Raw genomic sequence first — 19,676 nt, forward strand, 5'->3', positions numbered from 1 at the left:
AATGTTACTGTGCAAACATTTTATAGATGATGTGTTTTTGGTCGGGAAAGGGGACATCAAATTGTTAAATGACGTTTTGGCTTATGTGAACAATGTTAGCTCCTTCTGTAAATTTATGTCAGAAGTAAGTAATCACAAAATCAACTTTTTGGATGTTTCTGTGTTCAAAGAAAATGGAAAATTGTTGACTAGGATTTTTAAAAAGAAGTTCAAAATAATTAATATTTGAAGTATAACAGACTGCACTCTAAAATAACTAAAGACAATGTGGTGAAAAGCCAGTTGATGAGAGTTAATAGGTTTACCAACAAAGATCAAGGTTTCATGGAAGAAGGCGCTATCTTGTGCAATAAATTTATTAGTAGGGGCTGTCCAGTCAGGGCTGTCAAAGATAAGTTCTCAGAAGTTTGTGATCATAGTAAGTGTGGCAAGACAACCCCAAAACCCCGAAGAATGTAGATTACAGCATATCAATGCAAATTAGTAATAGTGTTGATGAAAAAGCTATAAAAAAATCTGATAATAAACAACTGGAACATTTTTAAAACGTTTCCCTGAAGTAAAGGAAGTAGTCAGAGACCATCCATTATTTCTTCAAAAAAGATGTAAAAGCTTTCAAAATTATTTTCAATCTAAGTTAAGCCTACCAAAAACAGAATGTAAAAAGCCTGGCCTGTATAAATGGTGTAACTGCAAATCTTGTCCATATTTACATACAGGGTGGATTCAATTGTTATGAATAATATTAAAGTCATGATTAGGGGCAAATACATGTACAAATCAAAGTATGTGGTTTATTTAGCTACATGCAACTCTTGCACTTCATTTTACGTAGGCCGCATCACTAGAGAATTGTATAGAAGTGTGTATGAGCACAAGTATGCAATATCAAAATGTGATGAAAAAAATGCACTTAGCAAGCAGTATAAGAGTAGCAAGTGTAAAGTTGATTTTAACTTCACAATTTTGGGTCAAATATTAAATTATGAAAGGATATTTGATGCTGAGGAAGAGCTACATTGGAAAGAGTATCCATGGCAAGTTAAGTTAAATGCCTGCTATCCACCTGGCTTGAACAATAAAGAAGAGTTCACAGCATATCTAAGAAGGAAGGGGTTAAAAAATTAATTAACTAATTAGACAGTTTATTGATGTGATTTTACCAGTATTTATTAGAACTGAATTGTGAGTTTATTCAGTCTGAAGTAGTCTTGTGGAACAGGATGAAAGCGCTTACTGAATTTTGTTATTTTATTATGGAATAAAGTGCTGTTTGGTTTTATACAAAAGCTTTTTTTATTTAGTTTTTACATTTTTAAGTTATGGCTTTTACCACTTTGTCACTATTAACATACTATTGTGTCTGCACCATGACATGCAGGCTATGTGACACCATTAAAACCCAAGAGCATGCAAATCAACTCCATAAGCATATGGTTTTATGATTCATACATGGATAGCCTTGATGTCTGACGTTAAGATTTGGTGGTTATTGTAATACACCAGGTGTACTGTTAGACCATAGTACTTCATAAATCTTCATAAATTAGAGCAGGCTGAGCTGTTAAAATATTCAGATTGTAGTAGGTGCGCACAGTGCAACTATAAAGCTTAGTACAGTTCTGCCCCATGCCGTACAAGACTTTTATGAAACTCAGCTATTTCCTTTTCTTGATAAACTATAAAGTAGACATACTTAAATAAAACTACAGAATAAATTCAGTATGATTGAAATCTTTAGTTTACAAGCTTATGTTTATGGACTATTTTATTCATACGAATTACAAGATTTTGCAATATGCAAAGCAGCAAAATTACTCCTTGTTACAAAGGTTGCAATGCATTTCTCCCTCTGTTGAAAGCACATATAATTTCTTGGAATATCTCAGATCTGTTTACAGCAGTTTTGAAATTTACCATTCAGAAGTATACAAACATATATAAAGCTCTAAACAGTTTTGAAATTTACCATTCAGAAGTATACAAACATATATAAAACTCTAGACTATTCTTCATATATATAAGCTTAAAGGCACTTAGTAACACTTTAAGAGCACATAATTTAGCACAAGGTACATAATGACTTATGCTTATTCCTTGTATTCCACAAGTCAGTTTTGCTTTTGTTATTTTACAATAACACACATTGTTTGGTCAAAATGACACATTTATTGGCCATTTTGTACATATTTCTGAATAATTTTGCATAGCCTTTCTTCAGTACCTGTATAAAAATGTTCTATTGCATTATCAGTATGAAAACTCTATAAATTTCCAAACATTCCAGTAATGAAATCTGATGTTGTATACCCACTTGAGTAATAATATTTACCAGCCTGTTATTGCTTGTCAGGGGTACATTACATGCACTTTATAGACCAGCATCTTTGCAAGATTTAACATACCACATTAACAAACACATAAAGATCTTGACAACTATGACTGTTAACTTTGCATTATTTTGAAATATGTTATATTTGTATTTATACAATGATTACAGTGCATGGTAGTATTTTGAGATAATTGAGACTGATTAAACATGTAAGAGGTAAAGGTTTTAAGAACCCATTAGTAACACACCTAGGGCTGTATTTCCTGTATTCTATTAATAGTTTTTTCCCTGCATACTGGCTTTTTTTGGTTCTTCATTGAGTCATGATAGACACTTGTACCACACTTCATTTCAACTTCCTAGATGACAGACTTTCCCCTATTTATAAAGTGATTACAATTCAATGTACACTTTGCTGTTCGAGGAAATTTAGTACCTTCAAAATATGTTTTTAATAACCTTAAACTTAAGTTGACTATTACTATATGGTTATTAGCTATTTCTGCACTTGAAATGGATCCATATCTCTCAACCTCTTAGTGCAATAAATCTGGACAAAGCCTAACAAAATGGTGGGACAAAGGCCCAAAAATAGGGACATATTTTAAATACTACTCGTACAAACTTAGTTGCTAGACTGACAGGGTTTGCTTTAACATACATTGTATGAAGGATTTGAAGTCTGAAAGTCAAATGTTCGTCATTATTTACTGACTTCAACCCTGGGGTCATCCCAGTGATTTGCCTGAAAATCACAAATTCTATGAGGAACAGACCAAAAATATGAGGCAAAAATCTGGTCATTCTGCAAAAATCTGGACAGTTGAGGGGTATGAATGCATCTTGTTAACCTCACTGTTTGAACAGGAAAGACCCCCCTCATACACAATCCTTCAATTTCTATCTCTTTTCTGTCTGTCTTTGACTTATGTCTAAATACATTAGCCTGAATATGGACTTAACTCATTATTTAAACAATAGGTATCACTTCTGTGTCATGAGCTTTTCCTCACTTGGTCTGTGTGAGACCATTGCAGGTTTTTGATGAGTTGTATTTAAACATTAAGCTTACATTTGTGCTATTCTTTGTGTAACATATGCTGTGCATTACAGCATTGAAACTACAGTGCTCTGGGTCCTTTTCTAGTTATGCAGCTGTAGCTACCTTCCTTGGTGGTATTCACCTCTGCATTCATTTATGCCAGATTTTAAATGTTCCAGCAGTCTACTGGACTGCCTTCTCCCATGCTGTGAGTATACCATGCGCTAGTATAAAAATCTTCTCTTAAACTTTGTGTGCAACATTTACTAGTTGACTTCTCCCATGCTGTGAGTCTATCATGTGCTAGTAGAAAAATATTCTTCTCCTAAACTTTGTATGTAAAATTTATTAGTTGACCTCTCCCATGCTGTGAGTCTACCATGTGCTAGTATAAAAATCTTCTTCTCCTAAACTTTGTGTGTAACATTTACTAGTTGACCTCTCCCATGCTGTGCATGGTATCATGTGCTAGTATAAAAATCTTCTTCTCCAAAACTTTATATGCAACATTTACTAGTTGAACATGGAATGTACCACAATGAGGGCTTCATCCCTCACAACAATAAATAATTTGGTTTGCTTTCTTCAAAAAATATATAACGCAGAATGCACCACAGCAGTTTTGCTGCTCCTGTTATAAACTGAAAGGATAGTCCAACAGATCCCAGGAGGGTTCCTGTTGTGGGTTTGAGACCCAATATTGCAAGACCCAGAATAGCACAAAATTAAGTACAGCTGGGGGAAATATAAATTAAGTCCAGACATGCTGTATCTCAGGGAATTCCCCCTTCTCTGAAGTACAGTGATCTTAAGAGTTAGTATATATAAGCAGTGGGAGTAGGAGGGCACAGTCCCCCATATTAAGAGGCGGGATCAGGATGACTTGCCATTGCAAATAAATGCATCAAATGCATAATAGTTTGGCAGCTTACTGTTGCAGCTGTAAAAATCTTGCTTGATTTTTCAGAATTTTGGGACTTGCACTGTACAGCCTGCAAATTCTAGAACACTGGCAATACCTTCAAACTTTATTTGAAATATAACATGTAAGCAAAGCTAATATAACTCCATTGCAATCATAAGTCAGTCAGCAAGTACTGTGTGTTGAAATAAACTTCTAATCCAGGCTTTTATACTTACATCACAGAAGCACTTTCAAAAGCATTATTGTTTAACTTACACAGTGGTTTGATCAAATTTGCTATGTAATTTGTTCATTATCATTTTGTTGACTTCATGATTCCAATAGGCAAAACTAATTGAGTTCTTTACAGTCTGTGGACATTTTGAGCCAGCCAGACAAAACTAATTAAGCTTGTTTACAGTCTGTGGGCATTATGACCCAAACAGAGACAACTAATTAAGTGTGTTAACATTTTGTGGACATCATGACCCAGGCAGATCAAATTAATGGGGAGCATTTTCATGCTGATATTGCTTTTTCCCTGTTGAACATCAGAAATGAAAAAAAAAAAAATCACCTTTAAATGATAAGTAGTAAATGAACAATCTATAGAGATTTGGGTCCTTGACAGATGCTTAAATAGAAAAACACTCAGTTATAAAACAAGAACATGTTCAGTCTACACAGGCAAATGCCTTTACAATAATATGCTGTACAACAGCCAACCAGAAACAATTACTTCTTGTCATGATCTTACACGGTCATTGAATGAAGTAAATACAAAAAAATGAAAATAATTACACACTTCACATTCTGTTTGCACTTAACAGGGAGAATTAATTTTTACCATTAATGAATGGTAATTCAAACTTGATAAAACCGTGAAAGTGGTAAATAAAACAATTGTTTTAAGGTTGAACTGTGCCATGTTGCCTTCCTCACTGTAGTGAGACCATGTGAATTAAGATTCTGACAAGATTCTGGCAAACCATGATGTCTGATGGTGTGATGTTAGGCCTGCAGGTGTGAAACGCATAATATAAAGTTGTTGTACATTCTCCTTTAGCATTTGTGGCTATGGCAGTACCAAATCCTTAAACTCGTCTTTTGTTATTTTTCTTGCTCTTACTGTTGTTTTTTTTGTTATTTTTCTTGCTCCTACCATTGTTCTTTCTACCTCTTTGCTTCCTTTTTAGCCATTTCTTAACATTTTTGCCCTCAAGATCCACACAGTACAGCTTAGTCTTGTGATGAAGCCTGTTGAAAGGAAGCATTGTCTTTATTAAAATGAAAAAGAAAGCGGAGAGCATTTCAAAATCAGAATGTTATTACAGGATTGATACGAGAAGCAATAATAAAACATTAGCTATGACTGAATACAAAAAAACATAAACATGCTATTGTGCCACTGTTATACAGAAGTTAGACAACACATCTGATATTTAGCAAATTATAATGACATCTACTTTATTGCATAGGCGATACATGTGCTTATCACAAGACCTCAGAGAGGGGTCCGAATAAAGAGATGACAAAAATCAGCATGCAAAGGAGAGTAATATTGTTGGAACTGAATTCATCCTCAAGTCTTGAAGAGTACCTTCATGAGGTAGATCCTCTGTGTAGATAGGTGAAGGCTGCCAGCCTAGCTAGACAGAATTTTGTAGATCATTTTGTCATTTGTAAACATTGATATAAGCCACAGGCTTGTTCTCTTAAATGGAAAAAATGGTGTTAAATGTGGAACTGCAAAAACATAACCATGCATTCTGCTGTAACAAAGCTGATAAGTCAATTCTTTGATCTCAAAACTCAGAACCAAGATGTCTAGATAAAGGCATTCTGCCTATTGTTTTGAGGCCAGAGTTAATGACTAGAATTTGCATGTACAATTTCTTTTATTGCTCTGGTTTCTGACCAGCTGCAAAATCAAAAGGGCTATTAACCTCTGAGAATCTGTTAGCCTGGGAACCAGAAAGAGATGATGTAATCTGAAATGAATCAGTGGTACTGTGTTATCAATTTAAGGACAGAAAGAATGAGAGCATTTGGAGCATTTGTCTTGAGAACATCCAACTCATCACTCTGCCTGTGTCTGTATGTAAGTAGGGTTTTAGAACTGTGTTTTCTCTTAGAAATCACTAGGAATTAGGAAGATTAGACTAAGTGTTTTTCTGTGTTGATGTCAGAACTTTTCTACTGTATTATTTTAAGTATTTCTCTGTGCTCTCTGAACTCTTGACTAGCACTGTGTAGTAAGAAGTATTGTCTTGTGTTTTTTATTTATTATTAAATATGTTTAACCTTTCAACTGTGGCTGTTTTGTGTAGAGATAATGTAAGCTCTAAGAGTACATTGCATGTATATAGTGATACTGTACCAAGTCCCTCCAAATAAGTCTTGACTGGTTGCACTTACCATTTGGATAATATTGCACAGTATAATTAGACACCCTTTAATAAGGGCCTTTGAGTAACTGATAAATATTAGCTGGGTGGGGGCAGTGGTTTAGTCTGTATAGTCTGGGTAAAAGGGGCACAGCTGGAAAACTTGTGGCAGCCTTCCCCAGGAGTGTCTGTGTTGTTGTATAAACTGTTATCTCAAAGTGTGTGTGTCAGCTACTTGGGCAGGGACATGAAGCACTGGTTGAACAGAGAGGGCGCTGGAGGTTTTAGCTTGCCCACTAGGCTGAGATCTGGATCCTATAGCTGCGCCAGTGGGGAGTCTTATTGGGGACCTGGAGAGAAAGGGAGAAACCAGCCCCAGACTGATTGTGATCTCTGTGTGCTCTTATGTGAAATTGTACTTTTATGTGCATGTATTTATTATTCTTTCCCTATGTGGATTCCCCTCACTGTTGTTAGTGGTGAGGATTGAGGCTCCTTGATTGCTGGGCCAGTGCACGGGCATCACGCCCTCTTTTTACTAACTCTCACCAAGACAACAGATATATATAGACTGCATTTTGTACAGCATACATAATGAACAGAGGTAGGTTAAAAATAAAAACACTGATAGGCCAAAAAAGAGACATATTGATGACAGACTTGACTACTGATAATAAGAAAGCAATTATGTATTCTTACTCTTATGCAAAAAGCCCAGACTTTCCAGATAGCATATATACAAAAGGATTAAGAGAGAAATTAGAAAAAAAGAAAAAAAAACTTGCACAAGCAAAACTGTCAAAAGCTTCAAAGTCAAATTTGTGTTCATTAATATAACAGATTCATGAAAAATATATATAGACCAAGAAATCTTAAGACATTTGGAAGAAGAAGCAACTAAGGAAGTGTGAAAATATAAAGAACAAAATCTAGAGATTTTTAAAAGTTATAAAAAAAGAAACACACTTGGGAAAGAAAGAGAGAGATCTGACATGGTGCAATATTTATGCAAAGGAGAAAGCCAAACTAATCAATACAAAAAAGCATCTTCACAAGATATTTGAAGAGCAATACATGCAAATGCACTCAGATATGGAAAGTTTCACAAAACAAAAATAAGATCACAAAGGGGGAACACAGAATAGAAGATTAGTAATGTAGAAATTAAACAAATAGAAGCTGTAGATATGGAATACCTGTGAAGTGAAGGATGGAGTGTAGAAAGTCTAACACAGGATATACCACAGCATGATGGAACAATGAGTCCCCCAAGTAAGAACCAGGAGGAGCAGGAGACATCTGAAGAAGAAATATGAAAATGAGAAAGAAAAAGAGATTTAAAATGGTGCAATATTTATGCAAAGGAAAAAGCAAAATTAATCAATACAAAAAAGCAGCATCAAAGATATTTGAAGAGAAATACAGGCAAAGGCATCTGGGTATGGAAACTTTTACCACACAAAAAATAAGAAAAGAAAGGGGGAAGTAGAAAAGAGGATTAGCAAAGGAGAAGCTAATCTAATAGAAATTTAAGTTATGGATTACCTGTGAAGTGAAGGATTTAGTGCAGAAAATCTAACTCTGGTAACATCAGAGCATAATAGAACTATGCGCCCCCAAATTAAGGAGAAACCAGTGGAGCATGAAGCATCTAATCAGTTCCCATATGAAGATACTCTGGAGCCTTCAGTAGGAAACCAATACTAAAGTTCATATGAAGCTGCAGAGCAAAGGAAGGAACAGGAAATGGTGGCAACTCTAAAGCAGTCAATGTTGTGGAGTGACAGGCCAGCAAGTTCCCATATGAAAGGGTAAAGGATGATACAAGATGAAGCTGAAGAGAATATGTCAAAGGAAGATGTTCTGGAACTTTCTGTAGAATGCCCACAGGAAACAGACAACAAAGAATGCACCCTTAGTTTAGACAAAACCCTTAGTTTAGAAGAAAATGATCTAAGGGAAGAGTTGCTTGATTTATACAGATGGATATATATATATATATATATATATATATATATATATATATATATATATATATATATATATATATATATATATATATATATATATATATATGGGTCTACTTCAGTAGACCAAAATACCAAAATGCAGACAATCACAACACTGAGACCAAATAAACGAACTGCCACTATAACGAGCAGTCACTACAGTGAAACCCCATAATACCATCAGTTAGCTTGTAAACTAGCTTACACAGCTAATAAGACATCTTCGCTCAGCTGTTGAAAGTCTAATTACCAATTCCTATCACCACCGCAGTATAAGCAGTGAGACCAGTATTTCAGAGCATGTTAACTATTTATACGTGAGTAGAGGTAATAAAATCAGCCATCTAACCATCAGTAGTTGTACCCCAGACCAAAGAAAAGATGGCAGAAGTAATTGTAGCAGCTCTGGGAATGATTGGTAATATATACCACACTGTAGCATCCCAAAAAGGCAAACACCTATCTGTAATAGAAGGTCACTTATATCACGTGGAGAGAGCCAGAGGTTGTAGATGTTATTGGAGATGTAAATATAAAATATCTCAGGGTTGTAAAGGGAGAGCTGTAACAACCATTATGTCCGATGGTGAGAGGTTAGACAAATCAGTTGGACATCAGCATTCAGGGGATCCTGGAGAAGTGGAGAGATACATGTGCCATGACTTGAAGGTGAGAGCTGCATATAGTAGGGATATACCTTGTCTACTGGTAGAAGATGCTCTAGCATCTACTTCTCTTGATACAATTCTCAGTATACCGCACAGGAAGGAAAACAGGTATAAGGGGTAGCAGTGAAGAGTTAACTTTATATAACATTGACTTCGCTGACTATCCGGTATGGAATGTTCTTAAGTAAGATAATGTCAGATATGTCAACCAATACTACAGTACTGGTATTCACAACATTAAACAACCTATATGACTTGAGCCATGCATCTATCTGGCTAATGGATAGAACATTCTTCAGCAAAGGTGTAACTGTAAGACAGCTATACAGTGTTCACGGTCTAGTGAAGTATGGTACTGTACCTTTGTTGTATTCACATATGTCTAAAAAGTCACTAAAATCGTACAATTATTTTTGGCACTGTATATTCCATTTGTTATCTGAAAATGTTTTTGAGGCTGAAGTCCATTGTGTTTTGTGCAATTTTGAAATTGCCATTCTGAAAAGTATTAGGTTGAATGTACCAGGAGCCCAGTCAAAAGGTTGCTTGTTTCATTTTGGGCAGAATGTATGGAGGAAGGTGCAGTCATTAGGCTTATTATCACTGTATAACACTAAACAGTCCTTTCAAACTGGCTATCAAAAGCTTGGCTGCCCTAGAATTTCTGAAGGAGTCTGATGTTCATGGTACTTTTCACTTATTGAAGGAATCATTCCCTATAGAAGGGAGAGATATTTTAAAATATTTTCAGACTGGTATGTGCTTGGGAAGCTTAACACTCACACCTGTTCCAGTGTACAGTCTCCCCCACTGTTTCCAATTTCTTTCTGGAACATTAGCGAACTGAATGATTTATTTCTGCCACAAACACAAAACTCTACAGAAGCATGGCATAGGAGACTCAAATGCTTGCTAGGTGCAAGGGATACAGACCTATCTATGCTAATAGCTGCTCTAGTGAGGGAGCAAGACCGTGTTGATGAACTATGTGTCAGAATGGCAACAGAGTATCCTCCTTCACCTAAAAAGATGAAGCTAATCATAAGACATCAGCAATTTCAAACTGTCCTGGCAAACAGAGACGCTTATTCCCCTTTGGAATTTGTATTAGCTATTGCGAAACTTCTTAAAATGTAAACAGTGTTACTTTAAATTTCATTGTATCACATGGGTGCTGCGAGGATTTCTGGGATAGACAGTTCCAAGACATTAGACATTGTGTAGCGGACTGCAGCAGCTACAGCTATGGAGCTATATACTTCATTTCTTTTTTTTTTTCCATAATAAATTTTTATTGAAATATATTTTCCAAAAACATTAAAAAAACAAAAAAAACACACAACATAACACACATAACTACTACAAACCATTTATACAATATCTACACAAAAATGCTCTTCCTATTTAATATATTCCTAAATAAAAAATCATGCTAATATAATATTGAAGACCTTTTCCCATATTTTGGGTTATTATTTTTTTTTTTTTTTTTTTGTTAGTAAGTAATTAATGTATATATGCTGCTTTATAATAAGCAGCAAATAAAAAATTATTCCTGTGTCTTATGTGGTTCTATTTGTGGCTATATAGAGTATATAGAGTTTCATCAGCAAAATATTCATACAATAATATCAATTCTTGGCATCTGAGCTCTCTTGGAGAATGTGTAGATAGAATCATAAATTCCATTGACAGTGGCCTAGTGTGTCTGAATTGTACACAATTAAACAACACAATAATATAGCAACTGCAATTAATTAAGGAAGGATTTGAAATTTTCAATTTTTTGCTTTGCTTTTAAAAGAGTAAAAAAAAAAAAGTAACAGTAAATAAGAAAATAAATATTGTAAAAATAATTAGCTTTTCTAGGAAATCAGTTTCTTTTCAAAAACTGATGTATTAATTGATGATGGATACACATATATTTTCTACATACACATTAATTACAGGAATTTAACCCTAGGATTTCCAAATTGTCCAGATCAATCAGTATCTCATATTCTCTTGTCTCTGTTTATGTCTAAATGCGTATATATAAACTTTGGAACTCTCTTAAAGTACAACTGCAAAAGATGGGTTATCAAAGTTCTACACTGTCATGGGAATATATACTTCATTTCTAACATTTGTTTTGGATGTTGGGAACTTCTGCAGTCAATTTCTAAGGGAAATGTGCATACATTTGATTTCAAACTTTGCTACTTATGTTCATTATGTGTTTATATCACTACAACACTGTATATTTGGGACTTGGAGATATCTATGTGGATACTGTTTTATTTCACAATATATTTGTCTGCTCACTTGATAGTTTGTTGCTTACATTTGAAGGCACTTCAGTCACGATTTGGGAAGTACATGAGTATGGAAGGACAAGTTTCTTAAACTGCGACAGAGTATACCACATCACTCGGTGTGGGGTTGCTTTGAATGTGTCTGTGTTTTGATTTTCGTTCATGTAGCTGTTGGTATAGTGAATGTTCATTATAGTGGCAGTTTGTTTATTTAGTCTTGGTGTTGTGATTGTCGGCGTTTTGGTATTTTGGTCTACTAAAGTAGACCCATATATATATATATATATATATATATATATATATATATATATATATATATATATATATATGTGTGTGTGTGTGTGTGTATATGTGTGTATGTGTATATATATATATATATATATATATATATATATATATATATGTGTGTGTGTGTGTGTGTGTGTGTGTGTGTGTGTATATATATATATATATATATATATATATATATATATATATATATATATATATATATATATATATAAGATCAATGAAAGAGATTACAGAAAGTCAATAAGACCCAAAATCCAAAAATGTTAGAAGTCTGATAAAACAAATGAACACAGTAATCAAGACTGTTCACAGAAATTCATGCGATATAACAGAAGTAAATAGGATATATTATTGTGCAGTTAAATTGATAACAGATAAAGTCTTACCACAAAAACACAGGGCAGTAAGGGAAAGGAAGGAAAGAAATCAAATGCCATCATGGAAGTATTGAATAGAGAAAACTTTAAAGTAATTACGACAAGAAGTGGCACAGTTAAAACAGTACAAAAGAGGGAACAGATTAACAAAAGTACTTAGAAAGAGAGACATGATAAAAGCAATATGCAGTATCAGAACAGACCAAGATCTAGCATACTCTATTGCAAATAATAAACTAAAGATGTCAGCACAGCAGAAAAACTTAGAAGATATCCAGATAAATATAAAGAAAAAGTACAAAATAAGCAATTCATTGATGATCCAAAAACGTTTTATAGAGAAATGGGAAACAAGGCATAAGGAACAAAATGCCACAAAAAAAAAAAAAAAAAGCAGAAATAGACGCATTATGGAGAAATATCAGTGAAGAATATCAGTGGGTTGGGAGGGTGGCCTAATGGTTAAGGTGTTTGCCTTACAAACACAAGGTACAGAGTTTGAATCTCACAAGGGATAACTGCCTAGGCTAAAAAAAAGGGCAGGGGGCAGTTAGTTAGTACTAACCTATGAACCTATGAACCTATAAGATCCTGTGGAACATAACAAGAAGAACAATAAGAAGTTGAAATGTACAGGATATGAAATGGGATGAGGTAATGGCCAGACAAAATTGAAACAAAATTAAAAAAAGTTCCTAAATGGAAAACCCCAGGCCCAGATGCAGTGCCTAACTTTTGGCCAAAAGTATTAACATCTTTACACAAAGATTTAGCTGTGAGTAAGAACTATTTATATGCACTCCACAGACACAAGCCTGGTTAACAACAAGAAAAATTATAATGCACCTTAAGAGTGAACCTGCAAGATATCTTAAAAAACATAGACCAGTAACTTGCCTTCCGACGATATATAAACTATACACTGGAACTGATGCCAACAGAGTTTATAATCAGAAGAAAACTCAATCATGGCAGTAGAATAAAAGGGTCACAAAAGAAAGTCATATGAAACAAAGGATCATTTGTTGTTAAATAAAGGAGAATTGTAAAAAGGTGAAGAATCTAAGTATGGTATGGTTAGACTACAAAAAAGCATTTGATAGTATCCCACATTCATGGATAAAAGAGTGCTTACAAATGTGTAAGATGCACCCTACACTGATCAATTACATTACAGTGACTATGAAAAAGTGGCAAACCACTTTGCAGGTAAGCCATGATAAGGGACAAATTATTATCCCAGAGATAAAAATTCAAAGGTCAAAGGTGACTGTTTGTCACCTCTACTTTTTTGTCTTGTCCTTGACCCATTAAGCTGTCTACTTAACAGGTTAGGTCATGGTTACAATTTGGTTTCCAGATAACAACAAAGTGCAAAGATTTCTCATCTTCTTTTTGTGGATGATTTAAAACTGCATAGTTCATCAGATGAGGAACTGAAAGCACAACTGCAAGAGGTCAAATCTTTCTCAGACAATGCAAGAATGTCATTTGGTTCTTGATAAATGTGCAAAAGCAAACATTAAAGCAGGAAAACTGCAGCACCAAGAAATATCAGTCTGGGACAGAAATATGATATACAGGAAATTGAGCCATAGGGAGTATATATATATATATATATATATATATATATATATATATATATATATATATATATATATATATATATCAGAATTGATGAAGGATCGACAATAAAACATGAGCAAATGCAAATAAAACTTAGTAAGGAACATTTTAGAAGACTAAAATTAATACTGAAAACAGCCCTGATCTCTAGGAACAAAATCCAAGGTATAAACCAATTTGCTCTTCCTGTTCTAACTTTGAACTGGCTCATCCCAAAAGGTATTGCATCATCTGGACAGGAAAACAGAAAAATGCTTCACACTTATCAAATTATTTATAAAAATCAGTGTATACCAAGATTATATATTCCTCATTCTGAGGGAGGTACGAGCCTCCTCAAAACTGATTACATGTATAAATCTACAATCATAGGACTGTATATATATCTGCTGACTTCACAAGATGCAAACACAGTGAATGTTTTTAAACATGAGGAGAACAAGTCAAAGATGACTTCCCTGCTTAGTTTAGCAAAAGCATACGGAAATGGAAATCAAACCAGAAGTAGGCAAAAATCAGGCAGCAACTGTATATGCGACAAAAACGAAAGAATATAAAGTGAAGGATCAGATGAGAAGGCAAGAAATGTGGAAAAAGCAAAAATATAGTTGCAAGTACAGAAAACTCCTGGAACAACCTCATGTTGATCAGGATCTGATGCAGGAATGGTTAAAGAGAGGTGAATTTAAACCACAAGACGAAAGGTTAATATTGGTGGCCCAGGGTAGTGGACTATGTACACGTTGGTTTACAAAGTCCATTCAACATGCAGGAGAAACAAATAAACACAGATTTTATAAAACAGAAACAGTCATTCATCTTCTTGCTGTGTTTGACATATTAATGGCAGAGGGCCTGTATACTGAAAGGCATAATAATGTGGCAAGACTTTGCACTGGGGATTGTGCAAACATTACAATACTGAAGTTGATGAGAAGCATTGGAAACATTAGCCACAAAACATTATAGAAAATGATGATGTTTATATCACATGGGATCACCTATTACCAACAATTCAAAAAATAGATGCGAGAAAACTAGATATAGTATTCCATTAAAAGAAGACAAAAGTAGCATTGATTACTGAAACTGCTACACCCAGTGATTACAGTGTCCTACGTACAGAAAGACACAAAGTCATAAAATACCAGGATTTACAGGCAGAAATGAGGGCAATGTGGAAGAAGGATACCCAGACACTTCCAATAGTAGTAGGAGGAAGGTTTACTATCATTATGTCGAGCACACATTGCTCAACACTGCAAATGCAAACCCTGATCTGTGATTGCTGAAAATGCTGAATGCCAGTGTTGTGAATAGGAAATTCCTGCCCACTTTTTGACCCATGTTAGCACTTGTTTTGGGTGTACAGTGGTCGGAAATGTTGAATTTTGTGTTTTTGCGACATTTTGATCGTTCGGCATTACGGGATTCACTGATTAGTGTTGCTCATATGCAGTGTTGAGCAATGTGCACTCGACATAATGAGAGTAAACCTTAGGAGGAATGGATCTCATAAAAAAGAATTTACAGGTGTAGTTAGATATGCTACTGATACATGTAACTCCATATGAATTGCTGAAGGAGTCAACTCTGGGTACATTGCAGGCGTTGTGAAGAGCACTTTTGGCTAGTCTCAAAGACTGAAACAATACTAATTTCATGAACTTTATACTTTGACATAGGAATAGCTTCCATTCCCATCATGGTATTAGAAACCCAAAGGACTTGGAGAAATTAAAACAATACAGGTCTACTTATCACAAGACCTTAGAAGAGACACAGCAGAGTAATGTACCTGTAGACCTTTTTCAATGGTACAAATGTATGACTTTTCAGAATGGCCACTGTATCCTTGACCATTGTAATGTGCTAGATTTACAGTGTTCTTGTACTTTGTCTAAGTTACCAGTATGACTGCATCCTCCATAGTTTGGCTATTAAAATGCTAAAGTAGCAAACTTTAAAAAAAAATACAATTTGTTTCCTGTTAATGGAAATGCTACCAGATCAACAACTTTAGACATAAACATTTGGAATTATATTCTGTTTATATATACTGCTATAGTGAGTCACAGAAATGTAATCTATGGCAACAGATTTTACCCACTTTATTCATTTATTTCCCCATTGGATAACTAGTATATGATTAACTATTCATAAATATTGTTTTTATTTTTACTTTGTAACCAGGTGGGTGAACTGGTCTCAGGAACCTTTTCAGACATGACCCAGGTGCAAATGCACAGAAATGAAAGATTTCAGTAATTCATTAGAATGGCCAGGTGGTGTGTTTTCATATCATTCATGTCAATAGGCTAGCTTGTTGGGGTAGTATATCAATGCCCATTATATTCAGAAGAAAAAAAAGAAGTGATGGGGTGCACAGAGCAATGTAACATTCATCAGATCACAAAATGTTGATGGTGGTCTCTCTCTGGTAGTTAGCACTGAGGATTAAAGAAACATACATTTGCCTGTAGCAAAGATACAGGGTTTGATTCCTTCTCAAGTATTACTGTGTGATGCCGAGCATGCTAGGTTGCCTTAGAAACATACCTCTCAACTGTACAGATTTTCAGTTAATGTCCAGATTTTTGCTCCAGAATTTTGGTCTTTTCCTTATGTAATTTATGGGTTTTTTTTGGGTGGGGGGATCACTTAAGACTGAAGTCAATAGTGACATATATTTGAGGCTCAGAATTCATGTCTTTTACAAAATTCATGCTAACACAAATCCTGTTATTCTAGAAACTTTCTAAGAGCAATATTTATAATTTGTCCCTATTTTTGGGCCCTTGAATTTTGATTCCCCATTATTATATTTTGTGAAAAATCTTTTATTTCTTTTTTTATCAAAATTACAGTAAACATAACAACAATAATGAAACAGTGTCATTGTGAACAGTAATAACAGAATGGAGTACTATAACTGAACAAAATTATTTACAATTATTTACAAATATGCCAAATGTCCATCATTAATACAATATACCAACCTAATACTAGAATGTGATCAAAAAGGGATTTCCAGAATTCTGCAAAGTGGGTGTGTGATTTCTGTGTGAAAGTTAAGTATTTATGTGCAAGTAGGTGTTTGGTAGCTATATGTTTTGAAACCCTCCAAGGTAAGTGATGCTCTATCCTTCCAATGTAGTGTAATGTAATATTTAAGTAATGAGACTCATACCTCTTAACTGTAGCTGATTTTCAGAGACGTCCCTGATTTTGACTTGAATTTTGGCTCTGTCCCTCTTAATCCCCCCTAAAACTAGTGACTTTTGGAGGAAAGGTGGTGAATTATATTTAATGAATAATGACAATAATTAAGAGTTATTTTTTTTACTTCAGAAAGTGTATATTAATTCATATGCTCTGATTCTGTCAATGTCTCAAGCTAATAGCACTAATATTTTAAAAGTGTCCCTGATTTCTTCTGGATTTGTCCCTGATTCTGTTGAAATTTGTCCCTGACTGGTTGAGAGCTATGGTGAGACAAGTGTTACTAATGTATGTATTTGTGATTTAGATAGGCCAGCGGGGATGATGTGAAGGCGAGCTAGTTTCCAGGATCAAGTTATTTTTTCATAGCCCATTTTTTCTAGTTGGACTCTAAGTGATTATTTTAAGCTTTGTCCACATTTCTTGCACTAAAAGTTTGAGAGGTATGGTCAGAAAATGGGCACTTGTTGCCATTAGGCTTACTCGGTTAAATGAATAAAATAAAGAAGCCTGTCAGTAATACTTCAATTCTCTTTTCTTATAAATGGTGGCTTCTTGTTCTTAACAATGATGACTACTATTCATTACGAAGGTAGAAATGCCTGATGTACAAGATAAAATTAAAATTAAATTATGTCTGTTTGTGATGGACTTGTAAAAAGTGTCATGCCTCGTTTGTCTGTTTAAGAGAATAAGACAGTGCAAAGTAAATAAAAATAACATTTCAGCAATATAGATGTGTTAGCACCTAACAGAACACAAGATGCTGTTTTTTCTGTTATAACATGATTAGCTCTATACATCATTGCAACAAGCCAGAGGGCAAATTACAGAAACAAATTTATCACTAAGTATTGAAGACTGCCTGTGAGAAACATCAGACAAAGTAACTTAAAATATATCCTGTTTGAATTCAGTGCTGATTGTCTAGACAGCTTGTAGATTGCAAAGATTAAACTATTAAACTTAGTTACCATAACATGGAATGTGTAACAGACTAAAAATTAAGAGTTCTGATCAAGTAACAGTGTGCTTCTTTGGAAATAAATTCTGTAATAATTCACACTATTACATTTACCCCAAATCCCAATAATCCCTTATAAAAAGAAAAGAAAAAAGCCAGCATTGCAATGACTCATGAAGGAGCTGTCAAAAGCCCACGTGCTCATATACTTACTGGCAACAAGTCAGTATCTCTCACATAAAGCTGTATGACTGAAACTTTTGCTTTGCCTAATAACAGATTCTTGGACAAAAAATTTACTGTATCATTTTTTGCGCTTCTCATTCTGTACAATAATAGGTGAAATTGAAGTTGTACAATTTAATATGAAATCATGCTTTGGTTTTGAAAAATTGTTTTCTGTCATCATGTTCTTTAGCCACCCACAACATAATATTAGGTTCATAGGTTCATAGGTAGGTACTAGGCTATCGGTCCTAGGGTCAATACAAGCCTAGCCAAAAAGGTACCCTGGCTTTTGCCACCCAAGAAAATTATTTTCCTGTGCCCCTGTCAAGCAAAGCCACAGAGGTGATCCCCAGGGGTGAATTTCCTATTTCCCATCCAGTCATCAAGATTTATCTTGAAGAGTGCTAATGAGGAGCTTTGTTTGATATAGATAGGTAGTTTGTTCCAGAGCATGGGAAATATCTAGGGCAGGAATCTATCCCTCCAGCATGTTCTGTTTATTGTGGTGACAATGTTTAGGTCCCTAGAGCATGTAGCCTGGAGGGATTGGGATTTCTTTAAGTGAAGCATGTCCACCAGCTCTGGGTTTGACATAGCTTTGTATGTTAGACAGAGATCACCTCTGAGTAGGTGATATGCGATGGAGTAAAGCTGGAGTTATTTTAGACGGCCTGCGTAGGGCATCTGTTTGAGACCAGTAATCCTCTTTGTGAGGTATTTCTGCAGAGGATTTTATGAGGGATCTCAGCTTCTTACTGACCAGGGAGTTCTTCCAGTCATGGGATTTTACTCTTTTTAGCAACAGTTTCTTTCTTTTGTTGTAGAGTTTGTTTATGGCAGAGGACCACCAGATTGGCTTCCTTTTTTTGGAGGATAGCATCTTGGTTCTGTTAGGGATAGCACGATCCAGGCACTCATGTAAGTGCTTATAAAGTGCATTTGTGTAGGATTCAGCAGTTGTATCTCTATTGTCCATCTGCATGGGTGTTGTGAAGTTTGCCACTTCTGTCTTCTGTCTTAAGAAGCATGAAGTTGGCTTTGGAGAAATTTTTTACAGTGGTTTCCCTAATGGGGGGTGAGGGCAGGATGTGGATGTCTAGGCTGATTAGCTTATGGTCAGCTCTGACCAAAAAGGAATTGACCTCTGGTGTGGAACACCGGTCGCCCATGCTGGTAATGATCAGGTCTAGGATATTGCTTCCCCTGGTGGGGGTGTGGATAAGTTGTTCCAAGGCGTTGGAATTTATTAATTCCAGAAAACGTTGAGCAAAAGAGTTGGTACATGAGTAGTTTTCCCAGTTAATGGTGGGGTAGTTGAAATCGCCCATTATT

General features: G+C 35.0%; 1 protein-coding gene across 1 annotated transcript in view; it reads right to left on the reverse strand.

Annotated features, from left to right (window-relative positions):
- Positions 1–1,312: 1,312 nt before the first annotated feature.
- The window catches only part of LOC122804368 (C-C motif chemokine 28-like), a 36,165-nt gene continuing 17,801 nt past the window's right edge, over positions 1,313–19,676 (reverse strand). The window contains exon 3 of the mRNA XM_044074188.1: positions 1,313–5,535. Within this exon, the coding sequence (XP_043930123.1) occupies positions 5,373–5,535 (163 nt within the window). The 3' untranslated portion in view covers positions 1,313–5,372. The remainder of the gene's footprint in view (positions 5,536–19,676) is intronic.

Source organism: Protopterus annectens, chromosome 1.part1, assembly GCF_019279795.1.
Source record: "Protopterus annectens isolate FY-2018-M chromosome 1.part1, PAN1.0, whole genome shotgun sequence".
Classification (NCBI taxonomy): domain Eukaryota; kingdom Metazoa; phylum Chordata; order Ceratodontiformes; family Protopteridae; genus Protopterus; species Protopterus annectens.